General features: G+C 34.9%; 2 protein-coding genes across 6 annotated transcripts in view; one reads left to right on the top strand and one right to left on the bottom strand.

Moving 5' to 3' along the window:
- The window catches only part of LOC140743270 (uncharacterized), a 41,452-nt gene extending 28,618 nt beyond the window's left edge, over positions 1-12,834 (bottom strand). For all 5 annotated transcript variants that reach the window (XM_073074426.1, XM_073074427.1, XM_073074428.1 and 2 more), the window contains exons 1-10: positions 12,691-12,834; positions 12,500-12,611; positions 5,429-5,546; positions 4,626-4,726; positions 3,839-3,955; positions 3,504-3,530; positions 3,012-3,310; positions 1,997-2,150; positions 1,439-1,612; positions 259-1,354 (exon numbers count right to left, since the gene is read on the bottom strand). In XM_073074426.1, coding sequence (XP_072930527.1) covers positions 259-1,354; positions 1,439-1,612; positions 1,997-2,150; positions 3,012-3,310; positions 3,504-3,530; positions 3,839-3,955; positions 4,626-4,726; positions 5,429-5,546; positions 12,500-12,562 — 2,149 coding nt within the window. In that variant the 5' untranslated portion in view covers positions 12,563-12,611; positions 12,691-12,834. The remainder of the gene's footprint in view (positions 1-258; positions 1,355-1,438; positions 1,613-1,996; positions 2,151-3,011; positions 3,311-3,503; positions 3,531-3,838; positions 3,956-4,625; positions 4,727-5,428; positions 5,547-12,499; positions 12,612-12,690) is intronic.
- Positions 12,835-18,987: 6,153 nt separating this feature from the next.
- Positions 18,988-23,293, top strand: LOC140743271 (putative peptidyl-prolyl cis-trans isomerase dodo). Its single transcript, XM_073074432.1, has 3 exons — positions 18,988-19,238; positions 20,105-20,347; positions 20,922-23,293. Exons 1-3 carry the CDS (start codon positions 19,175-19,177, stop codon positions 21,140-21,142), a joined length of 528 nt encoding a protein of 175 aa, XP_072930533.1. The 5' UTR covers positions 18,988-19,174; the 3' UTR covers positions 21,143-23,293.
- Positions 23,294-25,930: the final 2,637 nt, after the last annotated feature.

Below are 25,930 nucleotides of genomic sequence, written 5' to 3'. Positions count from 1 at the left end.
GAAGTGCGTTGTGGTCAATGGCAAATACTTTGAAGGTGATCAAAATTTGAGAAATAAGGAAATTATGACGAAATTCCCATTTTTTTTGGGTCTCCTCGTATATTATCACTTAGTAAAATCTTTGTTAATGTCCTATTATACCGTCCAACGTAAATAAATTGCGTACAACATCAATATAAAAATTTTGTTGATAAACCTTGTGATGTATCGTTGGCCCGCCACCGCTAGCTGGTATTCATAATTACAAAACAGACTTACCAAGTCGCGCTTGTTGACGAGATGTGGGACCATTCTGGTTTTCGTTCTCTTGATTGCTGTTACTATTATTGGTGGCACTTCGATTAGTACCTTGACTGTCTGTCTCCATATTCGCTGTTCCCTGAGGGGCTGATTGGCTGTCGACGTCCATTCCGCCGGCCTGGCTTAAGTTGCCCAAATTAAAAGTACCTAAATGCACGGTACCTAGATTGAGGCCGAGTATGGGAGGGTTAATTTGTAGTTGAGGCCCTGTTTGTGCGTTGTCGGTCGGTTGAGGTGTAGCCTGGCTGTCGGTTGTTGTAGTGTTGTTCGCTGGAACATTGCCGGCGGCCTGGCTCGCGACGATTTGACTGACATGATTGACGACGGTGTTGAGGAGAGCGGCTTCCAGTGACCTAGTCTCTATTTCTAGCTGGAAGGTTACTGGATTCGATTGCACATTTATATTAAGCGCTTGTGGTGGAATACCGAGCAGTACTGGCGTGTGCACACCTGAATTGCCGCCGCGACGCCTACCGTCGGCCGGCTGATGCGGCTGTTGCGGCTGTTGCGGCTGGTGCGGCTGCGGCGCCGCCTGTGGCGCCATCTGCGGCAGATCGCGATGCATATCCTCATGATGATGCATCTGCTGGGGATCCTGGTTTTGGATTTGCAGCGGTGGCATTTGTTGTTCTATCGGCAATTCGGCAAATGCATGGTGCGGTGAGTGCTGCTGCATCGGCTGGGCCGCAGGATATCTCGGCTCCTGCGGCGAAGACTCCAAGACATTCTCACGATGCATCTGGTCCTCCGTATGCCGCCGCATCTGGTGCGAATAATCCAGGGGCACGTCTGGTCGCATTTGCTGCGGTATCTCGTGCGACATTTGTGGTGGCATCGGATGCAGCATCATTGGCGAGGGTGGTTGCCCCAGCAACGGTGGTAGTGGGATTTGTAATTCTGATGGCAAATGTTGCATAGATTGTGGTATAGGAATTTGTGCTATACGTTGCGTTGGATTTTGTTGCTGATGTGGTATGATATGTTGCGGTAGAACCACGAACGCCTGTTGCGTTCTCTGTTGCCGTTGTGGATTCAGTCCTCCACCGGACAAACCCTGGTGACAGATTTGATTTTTATATAAAATGCAAGAAATCATTTAAGAACTCATCTCGTTTGTTATGGATAACATAAATTGTACCTGATTACTGGATGCCATTATGACCGGATCAGATATGAGAAGATTAGTAATCGGTGAGACGTAAAAATTAATGTCGCTGATCACGTGATGGGCGTGGGCGAAACTATGGTGCAGCTCAGAGATCAAGTTGGAGAATCGTTGCTTCCGGCGCAATGTGACATCGTTAACATTGATCTGCAGAAAGACATAAAAAATTATACTAAAATATGCACAAAGGGGGCGTATAATATGATATTCCAGAATTTGATCCTTATAAGCGACACTATCAGATAGTGAAATAATATAGTGTAATGTTTTTTTTTTAAATGACCTCGTTCGATTCCCGGCTAGGAAAAAAATATTTAAAAAAGTAATGACGCAGTTTTAGTTTTTATCAAAATCGGCCTCGTAACCCTGTTTGGCCCTGAAGGCCTATTTGAAAAATTCACCCTGTATATCCCAAAAATTGCGGCCTCAATCTCATAATCAAATATTACCATGTCCTGTATCTCTATGCAGAACTTAGATATCTCTACTCTGAGTAATTTGTAGTGACATAAAAGTACCTCCTGTACTTACGTGAGTCAAGCATACGTAGCTAGGTGTAGACCTTATCCAGTCAATGTACAAAGTACGGTAGTGGCGGAACTGTTCCTCTAGTTCCAGAAAATCGCCAAGCAATTGGGCGTACACTTCCGTACGACTAAGGTTGGCCCTGGCCTCGGGCAAATGTCTGCAAGGAATAAATTGATATTTAATTATCCATATAAAAATAATAAATTTAATTAAACAATCATTATTTTTATATCGCAAGTATGATACTTTAAAATATAGACATATGACATATGTATGACAAAACATTCGAACTTAGGCGTTTCCTACAAGAAAATGGGCATAAATGTAATAGATAATCAATAGTGGACTATTAATATCTGGTGCACGTTGAATGAATTACTACTAAATTTGAAAATAATAGAGGCAAATTCATATTTATTATTATTACCTGGATGATCCAGCTTTCTAAAACGACGTTTTCTAAATATGAAACCTAGTTACATTACTACTTACTAGTTACGTTACTACTTATCTGCTCCGAATACCCCCGGTTACAAAACTTCTTGAAAATCGTTGGAGCTGTTTCGGTTGCAGAGATTCAAATAATATTATACGTACATTATAAGAATTACTCATAAAGATATTAGATTAGCAAAGAAATCACGACATAAAATAGCAGCATAAAATGGTCTATAATTACTAATAACTTCAGAGAAACAAGTGCTTGACTTGATCGTCAACCCATTATAACCCTAGATCTCCCACCCTCTCCCTTTTTAACGTAGGCGAAAAAAGAAAATTAATCAATGAGAAACATCCTTTTTGCTTTTCTTACATAAATTTTGAAATCTATTTATAGCGGTCCCAATAGTTAACAAGAAATTCAAAGAACTACTCGTGGAATTTCTTGCAATCTTTTTTTTCACCGAGTTCAGAATAACTACCCTTCACGAAGCTTATCTACATCTACGCACATCCATTTCCAGGGTTATAGTTATAGTTACAGTTCTCTATATTTCAAGAATGGAAGCTTAATTACCCATTGTGATTCTCTGTACAGGATCCTGGAGCGGATTCAGTAGTTGTAGCGGTACTTGGAGTAGACTCTGACGCTTTGGACTTTGAGGGCACAGAGGCTTCTGATGTGCCTTGAGCTAAGTCAGACTCGCACTTAAGCTCTTGCTCTTGACTTGGCCCCGGTTGGGATGGACCAGGCGTAGGCGTAGAAACCTCGTTTTGGTCAGAATTCGGTGTTGCTTCTCTACTTTTAAACCGGCAGGTCCTTCGGCCCTTCGGGCAATGCGACTTAGATTCGTCGTTTCTAGCACTGTTGGTTGGCTGTCAAAAAAAAAAATATTTACATAATTTTACTATACATATTATTTTTCAATGGCCACAAGGCCAATGCATATGATGTCTACGTGATGGTACAGGTAAATGGATAATCAACGAAAATTAAATACAGCAGCATTTAACAGTGTTTAATTTAAATGTCTTTATTTTATACATAGTTATAATTTTGGATACTTACATTTCCAAGGGAAGGCAACCATGTATCCTGTGTACAAAAAATAATTAAATTGGAACCAAAAGTATACTATACATAGATAAGTCAAGTATTTTTTTATTATAAATCTCACCATATTATTATCAAGACAATATTATTAGAAGACTAGCTGACCCGGCAAACTTTGTGTTGCCATATAAATAAAAAAATGTTAAGGGTGAACAACCCTTATCACTAAGGGATATGAAAGATAGATAGTAGCCGATTCTCAGACCTACTGTTTCCGAGGAGCCGTTTCGGAGGAGTACGGTAACTAACATTGTGACACGAGTATTTTAAATATAAGATTAATTACTCACAGCTGCACGGAGCGATTCAAGCAAGCCCCTGATATCTTCTATTGATCTTTGAAGAAACTCTATGCGAGCAGCAGTCGGTGCCGTCGAGTCAGAGTCATTCGCATCCGACGATGCTGGCTGTATATAGAGTAAACATGTCGACGCTTAAGATATAAATTGCAATATTAATTATATAGAAAATAAGTGACAAAAGTATAAAACGGGTTTGCAGTTCATCTGATGACCGGAGGTAACTGACTAACTGCTCCACGTGAACAACGCCAAATAAGATTGAATTTCCTCCTAAAATCAATATTGCCCGATTAGAGGACCAAGTGTGAATACTTCAGTCAAAACCGATCATAGAATGTTTTTAAAAATATTTTTGAATAATAAACAGCATCCAGCAAGATCGACACAAATGGTCATTGTCATCCATGTCCGTAACAATCGTACCACATTGCATCTGTAATAAACCCCAAGTAAATCAGGAGCACTAAATAAAATTTACTACATAATATGAGTAATTATACCTTAACTCTGAGATGGAATATTTTGAAATTATTAATTAACCTTTTAAAACATACCAATATGCATTGTAATGATATAATGCTGTTTATAACATAAATGTACCATCACATCAAAAATATACATAGGATTTACATGTTAATACACAGAAAGAGTGATGAGTCTAAGTGGCAGCCTCCTTCTCTGGAAGTCCAGTTTCAATGTCCAGAAAAATCCGAAGTCCTTCCATTATTCCATAACACAATATAATGAGTTGATGATAATATTAAAAAGTTATTACCCTTCCAATCCTGCCTGAAGGGGGTGCATCGCCGTCGTTGTTGATTTGCTGACTCCTGGGCGGTGGACGTTCAACTAAGTGCACAACTTTACCATGGACGCCTACATGAAAAAAATAATACAGTAATCACAGAGGCAAAGGTAATCTTACCTCAGCTTCACACATCTGTTGGGTCACCTGAACAATAGAAGCAATAGACTTGATGGAAAATATTTTATCTTAATTTTCTGGTGATTTAAGTAAAATTGATTGTTTCCATTTCATTTTTTGCACATATTGATGAGCAAAAATAACCTCGAGTGCATACCAATTTTTAAAAACACACACAAGGTGAGATTTAGCTATTTTCAAATATTACCGAAAAATTAACAATAATGAAAAAATCTGTAACTAATATTGCAATTTATTATGTACTCACATGATATCAAAAGATAACAAAGTATAATAAAATTGTAAATTACATTTCTTAAATAATAAATATTTTATCATTGTTTCTTCTTATATTAAACCTATAAATTCATACATATAATATATATTAAATACAACTATTATCAATGGTGTATGAGGAAACAGAATTATATATTATTTGCGAGAAACATATGATTTATTACTATATGTCATAAAAACAAAAAATGAAAACATTAATTTAAAATAGGAATATGATGCATGGCAATAATTACTTATTGTAATAATAGATGAACGTGTCAATAAGAGTAATAAATGTTAATGGTTAAAATGAATAACATTTAATATAATGTTAGAAATTTATGTGAATCCAGCAAAAATCAAAGTCCCATACTGACCATAATCTGCAAGTTTTTTATTGTCATGCAAGACTCGGCCAAAGAATATTAAACGTTGCCGGTCTATTCGTATCCCCAATTGCTCCAGTAGTTTTTGTTTTAATCCAAAAACGGTGGTCTAAAAATAAAACAAAAGGAAATAAAAATTATATCGGGAACTACTTTCATGAATATACTTATACTACATAAATGAACGAGAACATAACTGCTTGTATGAAATTTAATAATATTTCTATAGTCTGATTCATAATTTGGTGTCCAAAATGTAAACAAAGAAATGTCATTGTCAAATACAATTACAGGTATTTTACAATTACTGTAATTGTATTTTAACAGATTAACAAGGAAGAAAAACTTTAACAAACTCAACAAAAAACGAAAACTTTAACAACTACACACAATTTAACAAATGCACAATGAAATCGAGAAAACATTTCAGTTTGACAACGATCACGAAAATGAATAACTTCAGCTACAATCTACTACTGGGCTACTGGATCCCGATTGTGTTACCATTATCATATTTTATTTTTCTTGCTTGTTATTATTATTATTACTGCATAGAATAAAATTAAGTTAATATAAATATTGGAAAATGTGACCTGATCTTAATTTATTTAGATTATTATTTAATTATTGTTGTATTACTTTAATATAGTCAAAAATAATAATCTACCATTTGAAAGATATTTTCTTGATAGGTCAACACCTTTGTTTACATTTCGACACCTAATTATGAATCAGACTATAGGATATACAATACTTTGATATAATAGGCAAGACCAATAAATTTATATGTAGCTATCAGTTTAATGATATGAGCATTAAACACCTTAATTAAAATAAATATAATATACACAATAAATATTGAGTAATTTATTGAATAGTTGTAAAAGTTCAATTCCTATCATGCATGTATTAGACACCTTCAACAAAAACATTTGCCCATGATGTAACAGTTCAGTTTTGAGCATAGCGACAATCATGTTCAAACTTGGAAGAACCCCTGACATTTGTCTCCATTAGCGCCACCATCATCATTCTGCCTAATAACAGCAATGTTAAATTCTGCTGTACTCTGCTTTGCTGTAGATATACTTATCCAAGGCTTTCCAAGTTAGTCCTCAAGGGAAGGAACGCCTCAGTTGCCAACCTCAGGTAGGAATCTTTTTTTTTTATCTAATATAGGAGTAGCAGACGAGCATACAGTCCACCTGATGGTAAGTGGCTACTGCCGCCCATGGACATATGTAATCAACTCCAGATAGGATTAGATATTCCTACCTGAGGTCGGCCACAGATGCGCCGCTAACCTTGAGGACTAAGCCGGAACGCCTCGAAAATGTATATCTCCCTTACCACACTCTTCAAACTAGAACACAGCACCGCTCAACACTGCTGTTATGAGCCAGAAATAGGTGTGGCAGTGGTGCTGCCGGAGCCGCAAAGGGTTCTACCACCTTCAAAATCTTATAAAGGGCTGATTACAAATGACCATAGACTGCATTCCTACTGGCAGTTGTAATAATGTAATACTGAAAATCCAACCTCGGATTCTTAAATTATGGGCTAATGTTCCGGTGAGGGCACGTCCTAATAGGAAAATTCGGAATCAAAATGGATATTGGATACTAACAATATATATAATTTTTTTTAATTTTCACATCAAAGTAAAATGACCGGCGTCCATTACGTTAACACTGCGCATATTATATATCACAATAAACACCCATCTTTTGTCTGGCAATATATAGTTAATTATTTAACCGCACTAACTTGTAAAAATGTAAGTATACAATAAGGAGAATGTTTTTATTATTATCACATGAACTATAGACAAAAAATGTGACGTACAGCGGGCGGCCATTTTGACGACTAGACAATTGACGTTCTGCACAGGCGTGTCGCGCATGTGTATCGCGCATGCGCGGTCTATGGTGGACCTAACTTATGACGTATTAAATATTTAATATTATGAATGCCCAATTTTTATGTGAAAAAAGTAGCTATCTGGCAAGCTATGTACCTAAAATTAAATTATTATTGCCAGATATCATTGTCCGTGTCGCGCAGGTGTATCGCGCATGCGCGGTCTATGGTGGACCTAACTTATGACGTATTAAATATTTAATATTATGAATGCCTAATTTTTATGTGAAAAAAGTAGCTATCTGGCAAGCTATTTACCTAAAATTAAATTATTATTGCCAGATTATTGCCAGATATCATTGTCCGTAACTAACTCCAAATAAGAAAGCTTTACCTCTATAGCTACCTTGAGGGTTTTCTGTAAATGCATTGCTATTCCTGAAGTTTAATTTGAAATGTTCTGTATCCTCCAAATGTAACCATATTACAACCACCCATCTACTACTAATGTAAAGCAGAAACAGATGTGATGGCGTGTCATATCAGATTCAAAAAGTTTAGCACTTTTAACATGCCAAACCAAACTACAATATCTAAGATATTTTGGGGTGATCTCAACTATCCCTTATCTAGTTAAAATTATAAATTGCTTCAAAAGTACTATTATCTTTATGTCTATGGTAAAGAATCAAAATCATATTGATTAACAAATTTACAGTACTCAGTAGTAACCCCACCGCTAATTAAACACCAGCCAATCAGTTGAGATCCAGTGTGGATTCCACACCCTTCAACCACAACACAGAACTGCTTCACACTAACAAATGGATGTGGCAGTGGTACTCAGGAGAGTAAAATCAGGAAATTTTACTCATTATACTTTAACTGTAATCTCTTCGCTTTCCTATTCCCATATTAAGTCATTTATCAAGAATTTTGCATGTTAACTGAAGATTCGGAAAAACAAATCCACAAACATACATTCACTGTTTCTCGATACCAACATTTAATTTCCTAAGGCGAAATGATAGCCCAACGTCCTTGAGAATCGAACACGACACTGTAGGCAGTAAGCGGCCAGCGATTACTGCCTCACGCGCACGCGCACTCCCCCGAAAGTCAAAGAGTATTTGAAACAGATGCGTTCGAAGCATTTTTGTCACCTATGGACTTCTATCATCATAAAACGATTGAATGTAAGCAGACTTCAAATATTTGCAGTGCTTATTTCCTGAATAGAATATTGTTTAGTAAGTACAGTTGTTGTAAAAGTGAAATTGGAGATTTTTTAAAATTTTCATTACTTTCATTAATTTTCATTACTAACCAACTACTTCTTTAAATAAATACTAAAATTAGAAAAAAAAAAAATTATTTTGTGCAAAAAAATTATACCGCTTGTCTGTGACGTGACCGGGGGCCGGTTGCACAGTGAGTGAAAGGAACCGGTTCCACAGATGTGCCATATGCGTTTTTTAAAAGGTACACTTTTTTATTGTGCTTATTCTAATAAAAAACTGAAATGTGGAAATAACATCTTTATTGAACGTTTCGTTTAGACCGTTTAAAAACAGTCTTGAAAGTACCATTCCATAGCTATCGTTTATTTTAACATTTTTAACGTTAAAATGGCATTTTCTCCATTTAATAGGGATGATGACAAGGGTTCTAGCTATTCGACGAAACATCACGAAGCTAAAATAAAAATCTTAAATTCACTAAACGAACAGAAAGTCACTAAACGTTCTTGTCTTCATTATGAGTATCAAAAACAACGTGAAAATGACCCGATTTCACGGCTGTGCATAAAAATCACATCAAATCACTATGAATACGATAGTTCTCTTTTTTGCGGAAACACTGCAGTTTCGTTAAATCAATCAAAACTCGGTAAATTTTAAATCTCTAACCAACGTAGATTCTAAATACATACGACTCATCTGTATTGCTTTGGTTAGAGTTTGACTTCCATATATCTTTTTTTCTTCAACATTATGATAATAGTTTAATTTACAGGTACTTTTTTTGCCTTCTGTGTTTTTTTTACTGGAGCTTGACTTCCGTATATCTTCTTCATTTTCTTTTCCTACAAGTTTTTGTTTATTTCTTTGGCTTGCCAGATTTATCGTTATTTTCTGTACTCGTATGTTTTCGCTTTTCTTTATATTTTTTTTCTTCGATCGCGCTTTGAATGTATTGGGGATCTCTTAATATCATATTTCGTGGGAACCTGGGATCGACCAGTTCTGGAAGTAGACATTCTGTATAAAATGTGCACAATTTTTCTTCCATTTCATTCGCCCAGACATTATCGTCTTTGGGAATCAATTCTGTCTGTAAAGGCCGATCCTCTCCCGTCCAAATGCCAAGCAAACCTTTTGGTCTTTTGGTTATATGCAATTGTCCCTGTATTTGAAAATACCAAGCGTGCGTTTTGTTTATAACCATCTCTCCTTTATTAATTTTATAGAACGGTATTTTCTTTTTCTCTACAGCTTCTCTGACATTTTTATTATATGCTGTTATAGGGCATTTAATTTCGACAATAGTATCGGCCCCAATCAAGCCATCGGGTGTGGCTCCAAGAAATTGAATTACTTCGTCTACAAAAAGCCCACAGGGTGCAATTTGGACATTCAGTTGTCTCGCTAGCTGATCTAGAGTGGCATCTTATATTCAAAAATATTCAGAGTCCACTCGCAATTACAACAATATTTAATTATAATTAACTATTTACGAAGAGTTTGTACACTAATAAAAATATGTATATTCAGGTGTCTACTTACTAAAACAATAAAATATAAATATTTACAAAGTTATTTGCACGCTAATAAAAATATTTATATTAAGAACGTCCAAGCTTTGTACCAAATGCACTGTCTGAACTGTTTACTCTTTGACGCAAAGTGTAGAGAGCGGAGCGCGCTGACATGTGACACAACCTCCCCGTGCGAACGCTTGGATAAGACTGGCCCACGCGTCTGAGACAGTCGCGGCGCCATCCGCGAAAGAATAATATGGTGTTATTGATTTAATAGCACTTAAGTAGTCATTTTGCAAAACTTTCAACTTAAATTTAATAAAGCAATAAATTGTCTATAATAATGTGAAAAAAACATTTAAATCGCTTCAGTCCTTTGGAAGCAGTAAGCAAATTCCTGCAAATATATAGACGATATAATAGATTTTTTTTCTTAAAAACCACAAAATATAATGATAAAAATAAACTTAAAATTTAAAGTTTATTATATTATGCATATTAGGTATATTTTATTTTTTAATTTGATCAATCCGTCTAGTAGTAGTAGGCCTTTAAAGAGAGGTCTATATCGTAGTTTGGCCTATCCTTTCGCCTTAAGTAAGTGTCTGTTTAGTATAAGGTTCAACTATAATGACTACATAACCAAGATTTTTGTATATATGGAATGAGGGTTTGTAATAACAATTACTCAACATATACAGTATTCAATTTGTAACATGGGCAGCTCCTCGTATTAACCTCACTATAGTCCGCGCCAAACTGCTAATACGCTCGTAAGTTATTTCAAGCAGAAGTAGTCATACAATTTACTATGATGACTCAATTAATTTCTATATTCAGAGTGGACTAGCACTTTTATGCGGACTATACCTACCTACCCAAGAATATTGTACATGTAACAAAGGTTTGGAATAACAATTTCTTAATACATAGCAACAAGTAGTTTCGCTGAGTTCATCCGATTTATAATATAAGAGAGCATCAGGTCATCCTACACACACTACTGATACAAGAATTTTGTAGAAAAACTGATTCATAACAGTTACATTTCATACAATGCTAAACAGTACACACTCAGATATCAGCAGTGCTGCTGCACCTCTTAATCGAAGGGTCCGAGGTGCAAATCCCAGGACCGCGCCTCTCATTTTTCAAAATGAAAGAATTAAAAAGGTATGTTAAGTCTTCCAATATGCACTTGGCCAGCATGGTACACTATGGCCTAATGCTTCTCATTATGAGAAGACTCATGACTCGAGGCCCAGAAGTGGCACAGGGATGGATTGATCATGATGATAAAAGTCACATCACATAAGCAACTACCTAATAGTAAAGATTAGAATGATTAAACATATATATATATATATATATATATATATATCAAATATAAAATTGTTTCTATCGTATCTGTGTATCCATTGTCATGTGAACACATATTTTTTAAAATAAAGAAAGTTATAGTGTATAAAAATAAAACAAAATCAACAAATGTGGAATAATATATATATAAATGATAAATGACTCACATCAGTTCAAAGAGAGTTGTCTCACAGAATGTACTTTAAAAAACACCTCTCACACATTGTAAAAATGTTTAATACCACTAGTTGATCCAAAGTACACTTGAAATTCACAAAACAGTATGTAAATTAGCTGTGATTTGAATAAAATCACTGCTTGAATCAGCCATTACAGCTACGTAGTTAGCAGACAAAGGATTGCACCTCCCTTTCCACCCTACTGCGTAGCCACTCCCCTCCTCACCCAACAACCCCCCCTGAATTTATTGATTTACATTTACCCCCTCTGATATCTCATACGATTGATGTGTACCTACTAGCTATACCTCATTGTACTGGGGAAGATCTAGGTAGCTATTAGTACTTTTGCAACTAATCCATGATTAACCAACTAAACTAACCTAACCTAACCAAACATTGAAGATGGTGAATAAATGATTTTAAATTACAAAATAAAATGTTATTAGGTATAGTATAGGTCTGCTATATGTCTGGTATGTTGGTAGTTTATGAAATATTCATATTTTAGTATCAGAAAAATGTGTTAGTTGTCAGAATTACTTAAAAAATTACATTATAGAAGATCTACGTTTCGAGTGTTTCATGTATATTTTATCATTGCAGGGAGGTTTTTGATTAATTATTATATTTCATTAATCTCAGATTAGCTAAAGATTACGTACCTTAGATAAAGATATCGTAGATTTTCGAAATATGACGATTAAAAAAATTATCACATTTTACGACCACGATTCCTGACCAACTGTGAAGGAATAATATTTTCTCACGCACCTCATGAAGCAACCTCTTAATTATTGATTTTAAAGTTATAAATAGCCCTCGCGACATTTCGAGTGTACGACTGCGCTGTACGACACCGCGAACTTATTGCGATAACAATTAATAAATTAGGGTACTTACATCATCTTCGACGGTTATGCTGTGGTTGTTGGAATCTAAAGTCTTTATTGTGAATTCTATCATGATTGTAACGAAAACATGGGACACTCCCGGAAGATGGACGACCGCGAACCTAAAGAACCATTGCATCCATTACAAACACAGCACTTACACATATTCATATATAAATATAAACACTTAACAGTACTCACAATTAACCAAAATTTAAGATAAACGGAATGAAGAAAGAGGAATTTAATAATTCGGACTCTACACTGCCATCACAATGCTCTCTCCGTCGTAAAGGACAGCAAGAACGAATGACAAGAATGTGAACGACTATTCACAGATAGCACATAATGACACAGTCATGGAGCAATAGAGAAAAGTGCAAAAGTGTACGCATGTCGTCTCATGTGATGATGGTGAACTTAGCACAGCATTTGCCAGCAGAGCACTAAAAAATGAGAGTTCTATTCGCATGCACATGAGTTCTATAGTTCCTGATAGTTTTCAGGAATAGTTCTGGCGATTTCACGGAGATAAAGCAGAATGAAATAATGCTCTGCTAACTTCATACAGCAGAGCATTTTCTAGAAAATTGAAAAAAAAGCTATTGATTAGTGTAATTAGCTAATATCTGGAGTTCCTAATAGTTTTCAGTGATAGTTCTCGCGAAATAAACTTTAAAAAAAATTACTGATAAAATAAACTGACAACAATTTAACCAAAAAAAATCTACAAAAAGGTTATTTAAAAGCGGAAACTCGTCGATTTTGCAAAGCCTAGTAATAAAATGATACATTTGTACAATAACTATCCCAGGAACTCACACTAAAGTGGCAGCCCTGCATACTAGAATAGTACAAATCGAAAAGATTTTCGACAAAACTTTTTTTAACATTATTTTCACGTAATCAGGGGGAAGGAACTCGTCGGTTTTACATAGGCTAGTAATATGGCTACAATTAAAAAATATAACCAATCCCAGAACTCACACTAAAGTGCCAGCAGAGCATACTAGAATAGCAAAAATCGGATAGATTTTCGACAAATATTTTTTTTCAATCATGTCCACGTAACCAACTAGCGGGAACTCATTGGTTTTATATAGAATAGTAACATAGCTACAATTGAAAAATAATACCACTCTCAGAACTCACACAAAAGTGCCAGTAGAGCATACTAGAATAACAAAAATCGAATAGATTTTCGACAAATATTTTTTTCAATCATGTCCACGTAACCAAATAGCGAGAACTCATCGGTTTTATACAGACTAGTAACATAGCTACAATTTAAAAATATAACCAATCCCAGAACTCACACAAAAGTGCCAGAAGAGCATACTAGAATAACAAAAATCGGATGGATTTTCGACAAATATTTTTTTCAATCATGTCCACGTAACCAAATAGCGGGAACTCATCGGTTTTATATAGAATAGTAACATAGCTACAATTTAAGAATATAACCAATCCCAGAACTCACACTAAAGTGCTAGCAGAGCATACTAGAATAACAAAAATCGGATGGATTTTCGACAAATATTTTTTTCAATCACATCCACGTAATCAGATAGCGGGAACTCATCGGTTTTATATAGACTAGTAACATAGATACAATTTAAAAATATAACCAATTCCAGAACTAACACTAAAGTGCCAGCAGAGCATACTAGAATAACAAAAATCGGATGGATTTTTGACAAACATTTTTTTTCAATCATGTCCACGTAACCAAATAGCAAGAACTCATCGGTTTTATATAGAATAGTAACATAGCTACAATTTAAGAATATAACCAATCCCAGAACTCACACTAAAGTGCCAGCAGAGCATACTAGAATAACAAAAATCGGATGGATTTTCGACAAATATTTTTTTCAATCATGTCCACGTAAGCAGATGGCGGGAACTCATCGGTTTTATATAGATTAGTAACATAGCTACAATTCAAAAATAATACCAATCCCAGAACTCACACTAAAGTGCCAGCAGAGCATACTAGAATAGCAAAAATCAGATGAATTTTCGACAAATATTTTTTTTCAATCGTGTCCACGTAACCAAATAGCGGGAACTCATTGGTTTTATATAGACTAGTAACATAGATACAATTTAAAAAATATAATCAATCCCAGAACTCACACTAAAGTGCCAGCAGAGCATACTAGAATAGCAAAAATCAGATGAATTTTCAAAAAATATTTTTTTTTCAATCGTGTCCACGTAACCAACTAGCGGGAACTCATCGGTTTTATATAGAATAGTAACATAGCTACAATTTAAGAATATAACCAATCCCAGAACTCACACTAAAGTGCTAGCAGAGCATACTAGAATAACAAAAATCGGATGGATTTTCGACAAATATTTTTTTCAATCATGTCCACGTAACCAAATAGCGGGAACTCATCGGTTTTATATAGAATAGTAACATAGCTACAATTTAAGAATATAACCAATCCCAGAACTCACACTAAAGTGCTAGCAGAGCATACTAGAATAACAAAAATCGGATGGATTTTCGACAAATATTTTTTTCAATCATATCCACGTAATCAGATAGCGGGAACTCATCGGTTTTATATAGACTAGTAACATAGATACAATTTAAAAATATAACCAATTCCAGAACTAACACTAAAGTGCCAGCAGAGCATACTAGAATAACAAAAATCGGATGGATTTTTGACAAATATTTTTTTCAATCATGTCCACGTAACCAAATAGCAAGAACTCATCGGTTTTATATAGAATAGTAACATAGCTACAATTTAAGAATATAACCAATCCCAGAACTCACACTAAAGTGCCAGCAGAGCATACTAGAATAACAAAAATCGGATGGATTTTTGACAAATATTTTTTTCAATCATGTCCACGTAACCAAATAGCGGGAACTCATCGGTTTTATATAGAATAGTAACATAGCTACAATTTAAGAATATAACCAATCCCAGAACTCACACTAAAGTGCCAGCAGAGCATACTAGAATAGCAAAAATCGGATGGATTTTCGACAAATATTTTTTTTGAATCATGTCCACGTAACCAAATAGCGGGAACTTGGTTATATTTTTAAATTGTAGCTATGTTACAATTCTATATAACACCAATGAGTTCCCGTCATCTGCTTACGTGGACATGATTGAAAAAAAAATATTCGTCGAAAATCCATCCGGTTTTTGCTATTCTAGTATGCTCTGCTGGCACTTTTGTGTGAGTTCTGGGATTGGTTATATTTTTAAATTATAGCTACGGTACAAATCTATATAAAACCGATGAGTTCCCGCTATCTGGTTACGTGGATATGATTGAAAAAAAATATTTGTCGAAAATCCATCCGATTTTTGTTATTCTAGTATACTCTGCTGGCACTTTAGTGTGAGTTCTGGGATTGGTTATATTCTTAAATTGTAGCTATGTTACTGTTCTATATAAAACCGATGAGTTCCCGCCATCTGCTTACGTGGACATGATTGAAAAAAAATATTTGTCAAAAATTCATCCGATTTTTGTTATTCTAGTATGCTCTGCTGGCACTTTAGTGTGAGTTCTGGGATTGGTTATATTATTAAATTGTAGCTATATTACTAGTCTATATAAAACCGATGAGTTCCCGCTATCTGGTTACATGGATATGATTGAAAAAAATATTTGTCGAAAATCTATCCGATTTTTTTTATTCTAGTATGCTCTGCTGGCACTTTAGTGTGAGTTCTGGGATTGGTTATATTTTTAAATTGTAGCTATGTTACTATTCTATATAAAACCAATGAGTTCCTGCCATCTGCTTACGTGTACATGATTGAAAAAAATATTTGTCGAAAATCTATCCGATTTTTGCTATTCAAGTATGCTCTGCTGGCACTTATGTGTGAGTTCTGGGATTGGTATTATTTTTTAAATTGTAGCTATGTTTCTATTCTATATAAAACCGATGAGTTCCCGCCATCTAGTTACGTGAATATGATTGAAAAAAATATTTGTCGAAAATCTATCCGATTTTTGTTATTCTAGGACGCTCTGCTGGCACTTTAGTGCGAGTTCTGGGATTGGTTATATTATTAAATTGTAGCTATATTACTATTCTATATAAAACCGATGAGTTCCCGCTATTTGGTTACGTGGACATAATTGAAAAAAATATTTGTCGAAAATCCATCTGATTTTTACTATTCTAGTATGCTCTGCTGGCACTTTAGTGTGAGTTCTCGGATTGGTTATATTTTTTAATTGTATCTATATTACTAGTCTATATAAAACCGATGAGTTCCCGCTGTTTAGTTACGTGGACATGATTGAAAAAAAATATTTGTCGAAAATCCATCTGATTTTTGCTATTCTAGTATGCTCTGCTGGCACTTTAGTGTGAGTTCTGGGATTGGTTATATTTTTTAATTGTATCTATATTACTAGTCTATATAAAACCGATGAGTTCCCGCTATCTGGTTACATGTATATGATTGAAAAAAATATTTGTCGAAAATCTATCCGATTTTTGTTATTCTAGTATGCTCTGCTGGCACTTTAGTGTGAGTTCTGGGATTGGTTATATTTTTAAATTGTAGCTATGTTACTATTCTATATAAAACCAATGAGTTCCTGCCATCTGCTTACGTGGACATGATTGAAAAAAAATATTTGTCGAAAATCTATCCGATTTTTGCTATTCTAGTATGCTCTGCTGGCACTTATGTGTGAGTTCTGGGATTGGTATTATTTTTTTAATTGTAGCTATATTACTATTCTATATAAAACCGATGAGTTCCCGCTATTTGGTTTCGTGGACATGATTGAAAAAAATATTTGTCGAAAATCCATCTGATTTTTACTATTCTAGTATGCTCTGCTGGCACTTTAGTGTGAGTTCTGGGATTGGTATTATTTTTAAATTGTAGCTATGTTACAATTCTATATAAAACCGATGAGTTCTCGCTATTTGGTTACGTGGACATGATTGAAAAAAAATATTTGTCGAAAATCTATCCGATTTTTGTTATTCTAGTATGCTCTGCTGGCACTTTAGTGTGAGTTCTGGAATTGGTTATATTTTTAAATTGTAGCTACGTTGCTAGTCTATATAAAACCGATGAAATCCTGCTATTTGGTTACGTGGACATGATTGAAAAAAATATTTGTCGAATATCCATCCGATTTTTGTTATTCTAGTATGCTCTGCTGGCACTTTAGTGTGAGTTCTGGGATTGGTATTATTTTTAAATTGTAGCTATGTTACTATCCTATATAAAACCGGTGAGTTCCCGCCATCTGCTTACGTGGACATGATTAAAAAAAATATTCGTCGAAAATCCATCCGGTTTTTGCTATTCTAGTATGCTCTGCTGGCACTTTAGTGTGAGTTCTGGGATTGGTATTATTTTTAAATTGTAGCTATGTTACAATTCTATATAAAACCGATGAGTTCTCGCTATTTGGTTACGTGGACATGATTGAAAAAAATATTTGTCGAAAATCCATCCGATTTTTGTTATTCTAGTATGCTCTGCTGGCACTTTTGTGTGAGTTCTGGGATTGGTTATATTTTTTAATTGTAGCCATATTACTAGCCTTTGTAAAACCGACGAGTTCCTTCCCCCTGATTACGTGAAAATAATATTAAAAAAAGTTTTGTCGAAAATCTTTCCGATTTGTACTTTTCTAGTATGCTGTGCTGGCACTTTAGTGTGAGTTCCTGGGACAGTTATTGTACAAATGTATCATTTTATTACTAGGCTTTGCAAATTCGACAAGTTTCCGCTTTGAAATAACCTTATTGCAGATTTTTTTTGGTTAAATTGTTGTCAGTTTATTTTATCAGTAATTTTTTTTTAAGTTTATTTCGCGAGAACTATCACTGAAAACTATTAGGAACTCCAGATATTAGCTAATTACACTAATCAATAGCTTTTTTTTCAATTTTCTAGAAAATGCTCTGCTGTGTGAAGTTAGCAGAGCATTATTTCATTCTGCTTTATCTCCGTGAAATCGCCAGAACTATGCCTGAAAACTATCAGTAACTATAGAACTCATGTGTATGCGAATAGAACTCTCATTTTTTAGTGCTCTGCTGGCAAATGCTGTGCTAGTTTTACGGACACTATAGGTCACTATATTCTTTGAATCTAACATAAATTTAAATGATAAAGTTATTTATTAGGATATGCACTTTGAAAAGTTCGAGTGCATACAAAATGATAATTAATTCGTATAAAATCTGTATACCATAATAAAATTTTATGCCATTTTCGTATGGTTCTCAAATCGTCACAAATACATACCTGTGGATAGAGCATTTGACTTGTTTTGTGTACGTTTGTAAGCGCTTGCAGCTTTTAATAATGCTAAATAGTTGTAAAATATAGAGGTTAGAACTGTGTGGTATTAGATTAATTTATTACATTTTGTAGGGCGTTATTATAGATATGAAGATTATGAAGGAAAATAGTAAAGGGAGTTTTCATTTCACGTTGGCAACTCTATACTATAGCTTTTTCATTTTTCAGTTATGGAGCTTGTGAAATGTTAACACGGTCGTTCTCGTTTATTTCTTGTTGCTAAAGAAGAATAATATACTGTAATTGTTACTGTGCCACTGAGGAAATTGTGCTCGTTAATTTCTTTGAGTTTTATTCTTATATCAGTGTCACCGACGACCCTACGTTTCTAGCAGTATTGGCTTTTCGAAGCAATGTCCGACGAAGAAGAACATAAATTGCCCGACGGATGGGAGCGGCGAAAAAGTAGAAGTACTGGTTAGTGTATGTTTTATTGGCTTTTCTTTACAAATTGCTAATGTTTAATGTTATTATGTGTAAATTTCATGGTATTACGTTAATTATTCATATTGGCGACATACGTAGGAAAAATCAATATTGCAATTTTATTGTCAATGCACGCATGTCATAAATTGTACCTGCGCACTGCATTCACCAATCAGTGCTCCTGGCTAGTTCTCACGAAACAAAGAGATATATCCAATCTCCTATAGGTCCCGCCCAATAAAATATGGAGTCCACTACGTTTTCCTTTATACCTTTCTGTGTACCTAAAATTTGAAGTGAGGCTTTGCTCATATATTAAGATTAGAAATATTGTGCATAAATGTCAGTTTTTTTATTTATTTATAATATAGGAGTATCAGACAAGCATGCAGTCCGCCTGGTGGTAAGTGCCTACTGTCTCCCATGGACATCTGCAATCAACCCCAGGTAGGATTAGATATTCCTCCCTGAGGTCAGCCACAGATGCACTGCTTCCTCTTAGGACTAAGCTGGAACGCCTCAGAAAGGTATGTTGCCAAGTGTTCCAAATGCACTTTTAAACAATATTCTTCTCACATTCTGCTTCAGTTGTAGTCCACATAAAACTGCTAGTCCAGTCTGCATATTGAAATGAATTGCATCACCATAGCAAATTGTTTGACTACACCTGCTCGCAAACAATTTCAGAGAGGACTAGTAGTTTGACGCGGACTATACTTGAATACTCTTTTGAATGTTCTTTGTAATTGTGTCATTTGTTTTACTTCTTTAAGTTAGTTGGTCAAGCGGTCTTTATTAGTTCACTTGTGAATCCGTAATATTTTTTAAAAAGACTGACAAAATGTCCATACTAACAGGAATGCCATACTTTCTGAACCGGATGACGCGGGAGTCGCAGTGGGACATGCCGGGCGCTCCTTCCACTAGTGCCCCCGGACCGAGCTCATCCTCTGAGCATCGCAAGGCGGAGGCGGCCGCTCTACCCCGCGAGGTGCACTGCAGGCACATTCTCGTGAAACACGAAGGGAGCCGTCGACCATGTTCATGGCGCGAGGATAAAGTCACTCGCAGCAAGGAAGAGGCATGCGCCTTGGCTCGAGGTATCATTTTGATGTATTTTTTGTACTTTTATGGTCATCTGGATGGTGCGTACAGTCTACCCAAAGGGATGAGATAATACTATATAGAAGTTGAAGTAATTTGAAGGTGGTAGAACCCCTTGTGGTTCGACTCCGGCGGCACCACCGCCACACCTATTTCTACCTAATAACAGCAGTGTTAGGCGCTGCTGTGTTCCGGTTTGAAGGGAGACAGACTTTTCCAAGGTGTTCCAGCTTAGCCCTCAAGGGTAGCGGCGCATCTGTGGCCGACCTCAGGTAGGAATATCTAATTCTATCTGGGGTTGATTACAGATATCCATGGGTGGCAGTAGCCACTTACCCTCAGGTGGACTGCATGCTCGTCTGCTATTCATACATTATAAAAAAACAAGAAACGAGGTAAACGTGTCAAAATTACAGTCAATTTCATTTTGTTGATTTTATCCTAATTATTTAGTTATGAAAAGTTAAATGTAAATGTTATTCAGAATACAAAAACCGATAACTTAGGACTATTCGTATTAATAGCTGTTAACCTAAAATTTGGAGGTTGTAAGCTGAATGAATGTTACAGACTACCGTCGTAGCATCATTGACAAGGAAAAGACATTCGAGGAGCTGGCCCGTATCTACTCTGACTGTTCGTCGGCGATGCGCGACGGCGACCTCGGCCGCTTCCGACGAGGGCAGATGCAGCGACCCTTCGAAGAAGCTGCCTTCGTGCTGCGCGTCGGACAGCTCAGCCATCCGGTGGAGTCCGATTCCGGCATCCACATCATCCTACGTATAGCTTAAGCGTGACATTACATTGCGTGACGTAAAAGTGGTCGAGAGCTCGTGGCACTTGCACCATTTGCGATCAAAACATGCTATCACATAATATTACATAATTTCAGATCTAAAACCTAGCAGTCACTTGCTGCTCTATTTTAAACAATTAAAAATGACATATTTTATGATCAAAGTATGGTAATAAAATAATATTTGTATACTATCCTAGTCCTCGACTAACTGAGATCATTGATAACCTTACTGGCAATAGGGTATTTTTTGTTTTTTAGTTTTTTTTAGCTTACAAGCAGGTGACGTCACTTCAGCTTCAGCCAATCCCATGTGTTTTCAATCATTTGGACAAACATGGAGATTTAATTATTTTATTATTCATTAATGAAAAAGATCACAAATACTTTTCACTAATTTTTGGGCCTAATTAATCTATAAATATATTTACTTTTAAGCTAACACCAGTAATATAGATATTTTGACTATAATCAAATACCCTATTGAACTTTAAATGGACCGCAAAATTGGTAAACCACTTATTGTTGGTATGTTGTATGGTATTGATCATAGACATCTAATGCCACAATATACACACCACATAAAAGTCACGCCAATGTCTGGTCCTAAGCTGTATGGTGTGTTCACTATTTTTTCATATTCGTAGTGATGTTCCTTCAGTGAACATACCGATCTCGCTTTTTTACATGATAGCGTCTAGTTGTCAAACAACTACTTGTGGTGTTGGTGCCTGTAATGGGATATAATACAGTTGATTTTATTGAAATAATCGTGGACAAGTGGTTTTTCACTACATTCAATGCATGGGGAATTTTATAGTGCTCATCTAAATAGGTCCATAAATTTATTGAAACGTGAGGGGTGCACTATACCACTGCAGAATTGCAGTTGCGGACCCATCCTATTGCAGAATTGTAGTTGGATGGTGCTCCATTTGCATTTACACTAGAGCTGAAAAATGAGTTAAAATTATTAAGGTTCAGATTGAAACTACCACATTTCTTATTCTATTCTTTGAGGAGATATAATTGTATATGGTATTGGAGCTTCTTTTAAAACATATTCTTCAGTACTTAGTAGCAATTAAAAAGATGCAGGTCAATGGCCTTGATTTTTTCAAAAAAGCTAAGTAATTGGCCAAGTGCTAGTTGAACTCCCGTACAGAGGGTTCCATACCACCAAATTTACATTTGTTTTTTATGTTTTCTGTAAGACGAAGTCATGTATAAAGTAAATAAATGGAAGTAAGACTCCTATGTTGGTAGATGTTACTAAAAATTATATATAATAATTAGTGATCGGAGAAGAATAAATAATAATTTGTGATTTGTTGATAAAATTATGTATATTTTATGCCATGAAAGGCTCCCACACCAATCACCAAACACCTGTATATGTTCTGATAGGGCCTGGTGGGCACAGATTAGAGAATTGTTAATATCGGAAAAGCAGGGATACCTACATTTGGGGTAGCGATGAAGGAATACCTGGGATTTTTAACTATTTAAGTACAGTTGATGCTTTTTTATATATTGTGTGCATTATTTTTTCTAATGAATACTTAATATTCAATTATAATATAACAGTAGAATGTACTGTAACTTTATACTTTGTATGCACATTTCCATTCCAATTTTTGACTGAATGTGTATATGTTTTTTATTTATGAAATTAACATGCCACGCACAGCCTATGGAAAGGAATGAACAATTTATAAACAAACAATTGTTACTGCCAACACTTGTTTATTTATATCAAAATTTACTGTGTATACCATGCTACCACTAAAATGTATTATAAAATTATAGTATCTATTTAGATACACGCATTTGTTATTATTTTAAAATTAACCATTTTGATAATGTATCTTTGTGGACTGATAGATTTTTTTGTTATTTATAGTTCTTTCAGTACGTTCGTATATTAGCTATTATGTTTAAGCAAATGAAGTGAGTTTTTTTTGTGTGACTAAGGCGACTCCAAAAAGAAATATTTATTTCTATCGATAAAATCATTGTTCAAATGATTTCCTCTGATTTAATTGCAAATTTCACGTAGAAATATTTACGATTTGGAGCGCCTTACTTTTTAACAATAGTGTACGCATTTTATTCTATAATATATGAATCCATGGACCTATTGCAAGTCTTGTATTTTATTTTAACCATTAAAACTATTTAACTTTTTGTGTGACGTAAAGAAATTAAACATTACTTATGTATAATGAGCACTTGTTAGAAATAATTTAATTTTTATCACTATTTCCTTTATGATATACGAAATATTCAATTTTAAACTAAAATAAAACATCCGAGTAAGTAATTGAGCTCGCATTGAGAATCCTAAACCGACCGAAGAGGAAATTAATTATAAACAGATCACGATTAACCTGCCCGTGGCTTAATGCAAAAATTATAGCATCAGGTAGAATCCAATTCCTTATGAAATTTCAACGACTAGACGCACAAGGTGCAATATCGTGTATGTAATTATACACAACTCGCTTCAACAAAAGCGCCTTGTCGTATCTCAATGCAATCACTATACATTTCACAACTAGACGTATTTGCTCAGAACTCTAAATATTACTCTTAAAATATTGTAAATGTGACTCGATTCAATTGTAAGACCTGAATCAATCGACTAATTTTTATAAAAAGTAATTTTTAGTTATGTACCATTTACATTTTATATCAATATTTTTGTTACTGATATTTTAATGCTGATACTGATAATGTGCTTTTCTGAATTGTGAATTTCTTAAGTGTAAAGTGTCAAGATTCAAGATTTGCGGTAGTGGTCCTGAGGACAAGGATATTGTTTCTTTGAGTAGTATGCCTGTATTTCTATCCGAAGAGGAATGTCCTATGTTCTTGGGTATACACAAATACTTCTACGCAGATGGGGCGTCACATCTACTTGGAATCTCAATTGTGATGTAAGTGTATTTGTACTGTTTACTTCTTGCTGTGTACTTCTTAATAATAAGACTTGTTAGATCGAAGTAATACAGGGGGAACTTTATTATTACTATTATTAATGAAATATAATATCTTAATTACGAGACGGATAATGACGAGACTGCGGTTAGGTCAAGTGGATCCTGGATTGGCTTTTGGTACTGGACTTCACTGACTGACTGACTTTCCCTTTTATCTAACTAAGAAATAGCTAGCGATACATGTGTGACCGTTTTCCTTCTTTGTTTTTTCTGTGTTGTCATTTAAATAAAATATTACGATCTATGAGTCTTAATGTGTGATTCTAAGCCTATTATTTATTTAAATTGAACCATTGTTATGTAACGAACATTTTATTAAGAAAACAACTGTTATATTAATTTGAATACTGATAATGCATTAACAAATCAAGTAATGTTTTACGTTGGTGGGAATAACTGGTATCGACGGAACCGCAGCTTTGAAGATCGACGGCTATAGTCCCTCGGATACGGACCCTATTTCTTTGACTAGTATAAATATTCTATCCAAAGAAACAAAGGTCCGATCTCGCGGTTACTTATACTTCTACGCAGATGCAGCATTTTGTTCATGGGATGTCATTTAATATGTAAGTGCAATAACTTTAAGTGTGTACCTACTATTTAAACAGAGAAAACATTGCCACTTTGTATTTTATTCCAAGCGAACATTTAATGATAAGAGAGTATTTCTATTTTTTCTAAATTGCTTTCTTCAAATCTAATTTAAGTATTATAACTAAAAATCAGCTATGTGACTACTTTTTATTGTATTGTGTTTTGAAATGAAATATTTTTTTATAAAATAAGTGTAATATTGACAAAGTTACATATATTATTATTTATTCTATGTGTATGCGAAGCTAGGCGGCACTGCAACTTTTAAGACCAACGTCTTCAGGCCCCAAGACGAGGACATTGTTTCTTTGACTAGTTTGATATGTTCTACCCAAAACGACGATGGTCCGAATTCTCGGGTACTTGTACTTTTACGCAGTTGCAGCATCTTATTCGCCCGAAGTCTCAATTATTATGTAAGTGCAATAACTTTAAGTGTGTACTATTAGAACGGACAAAACATTGCCAGTATGTGTTGTAAATTTATTTAAAGATAAGACAATGATGACTTGGTTTTCCTAATTTTGTCTCAATTTCTTTCTTTCTTCAAATGTAATTTAAGTATTATAACGTTTATAACTTAGAATTAGCTGTGCGATAACTTTCTGCTGTAATGTTGTAATAAAAAATGTGTAATATCGATATTGGACCGATACAGATAATATATTTATGACAAAGTTACATATATTTTTATTTTTCTATGTGTGTGTGCGAAATTGCTACGGACGACACTGCAGCTTTCAAGACCAACGGCTTCAGTCCTGAGGATAAGGATATTGTTGTTGTGGGTAGTTTGAGATGTTCTATCCAAATCAACAATGGTCCGAGTTCTCGGGTACTTGCACTTCTATGCAGATGCAGCATCTTAGGCGCCCGAAGTCTCAATTGTTATGTAAAGTGCACTAAATTTAAGTGTGTACTATTAAACAGACAAAAGATTGCCAGTTTATGTTGTTAATGTATTTAAATAATGAGATTTAAAGATAAGTCAGAGCTGATTTAGGCTTTCCTATTATTTCTGAATTTCTTTTTTCCTTGTGCTGTGCGGTTGCTAATTATTGAATTGTGTTTCTAAATGAAATACAGTTTATAAAATATGTGTAATATTGATATTGTGTTGGATACGTGTAATATTTTTTTGACAAAGTTACATATATTTTAATTTTTCTATATGTGTGAGAAAC

This window comes from Epargyreus clarus, unplaced genomic scaffold, assembly GCF_041222505.1.
Source record: "Epargyreus clarus isolate Ecla_fem2 unplaced genomic scaffold, WU_Ecla_fem_2.2 ptg000007l, whole genome shotgun sequence".
Lineage (NCBI taxonomy): Eukaryota > Metazoa > Arthropoda > Insecta > Lepidoptera > Hesperiidae > Epargyreus > Epargyreus clarus.
Note: the sequence above shows the minus strand (reverse complement) of the source record. Positions and strands in the feature narration are given on the sequence as shown.

Coding starts and splice junctions, on each gene's coding strand:
- LOC140743271 (XM_073074432.1), top strand. CDS start 19,175: ATGTCCGACGAAGAAGAACATAAATTGCCCGACGGATGGGAGCGGCGA. Junction 19,239..20,104: donor GCGAAAAAGTAGAAGTACTG/GTTAGTGTATGT, acceptor CCATACTAACAG/GAATGCCATACTTTCTGAAC. Junction 20,348..20,921: donor GGCATGCGCCTTGGCTCGAG/GTATCATTTTGA, acceptor TGAATGTTACAG/ACTACCGTCGTAGCATCATT.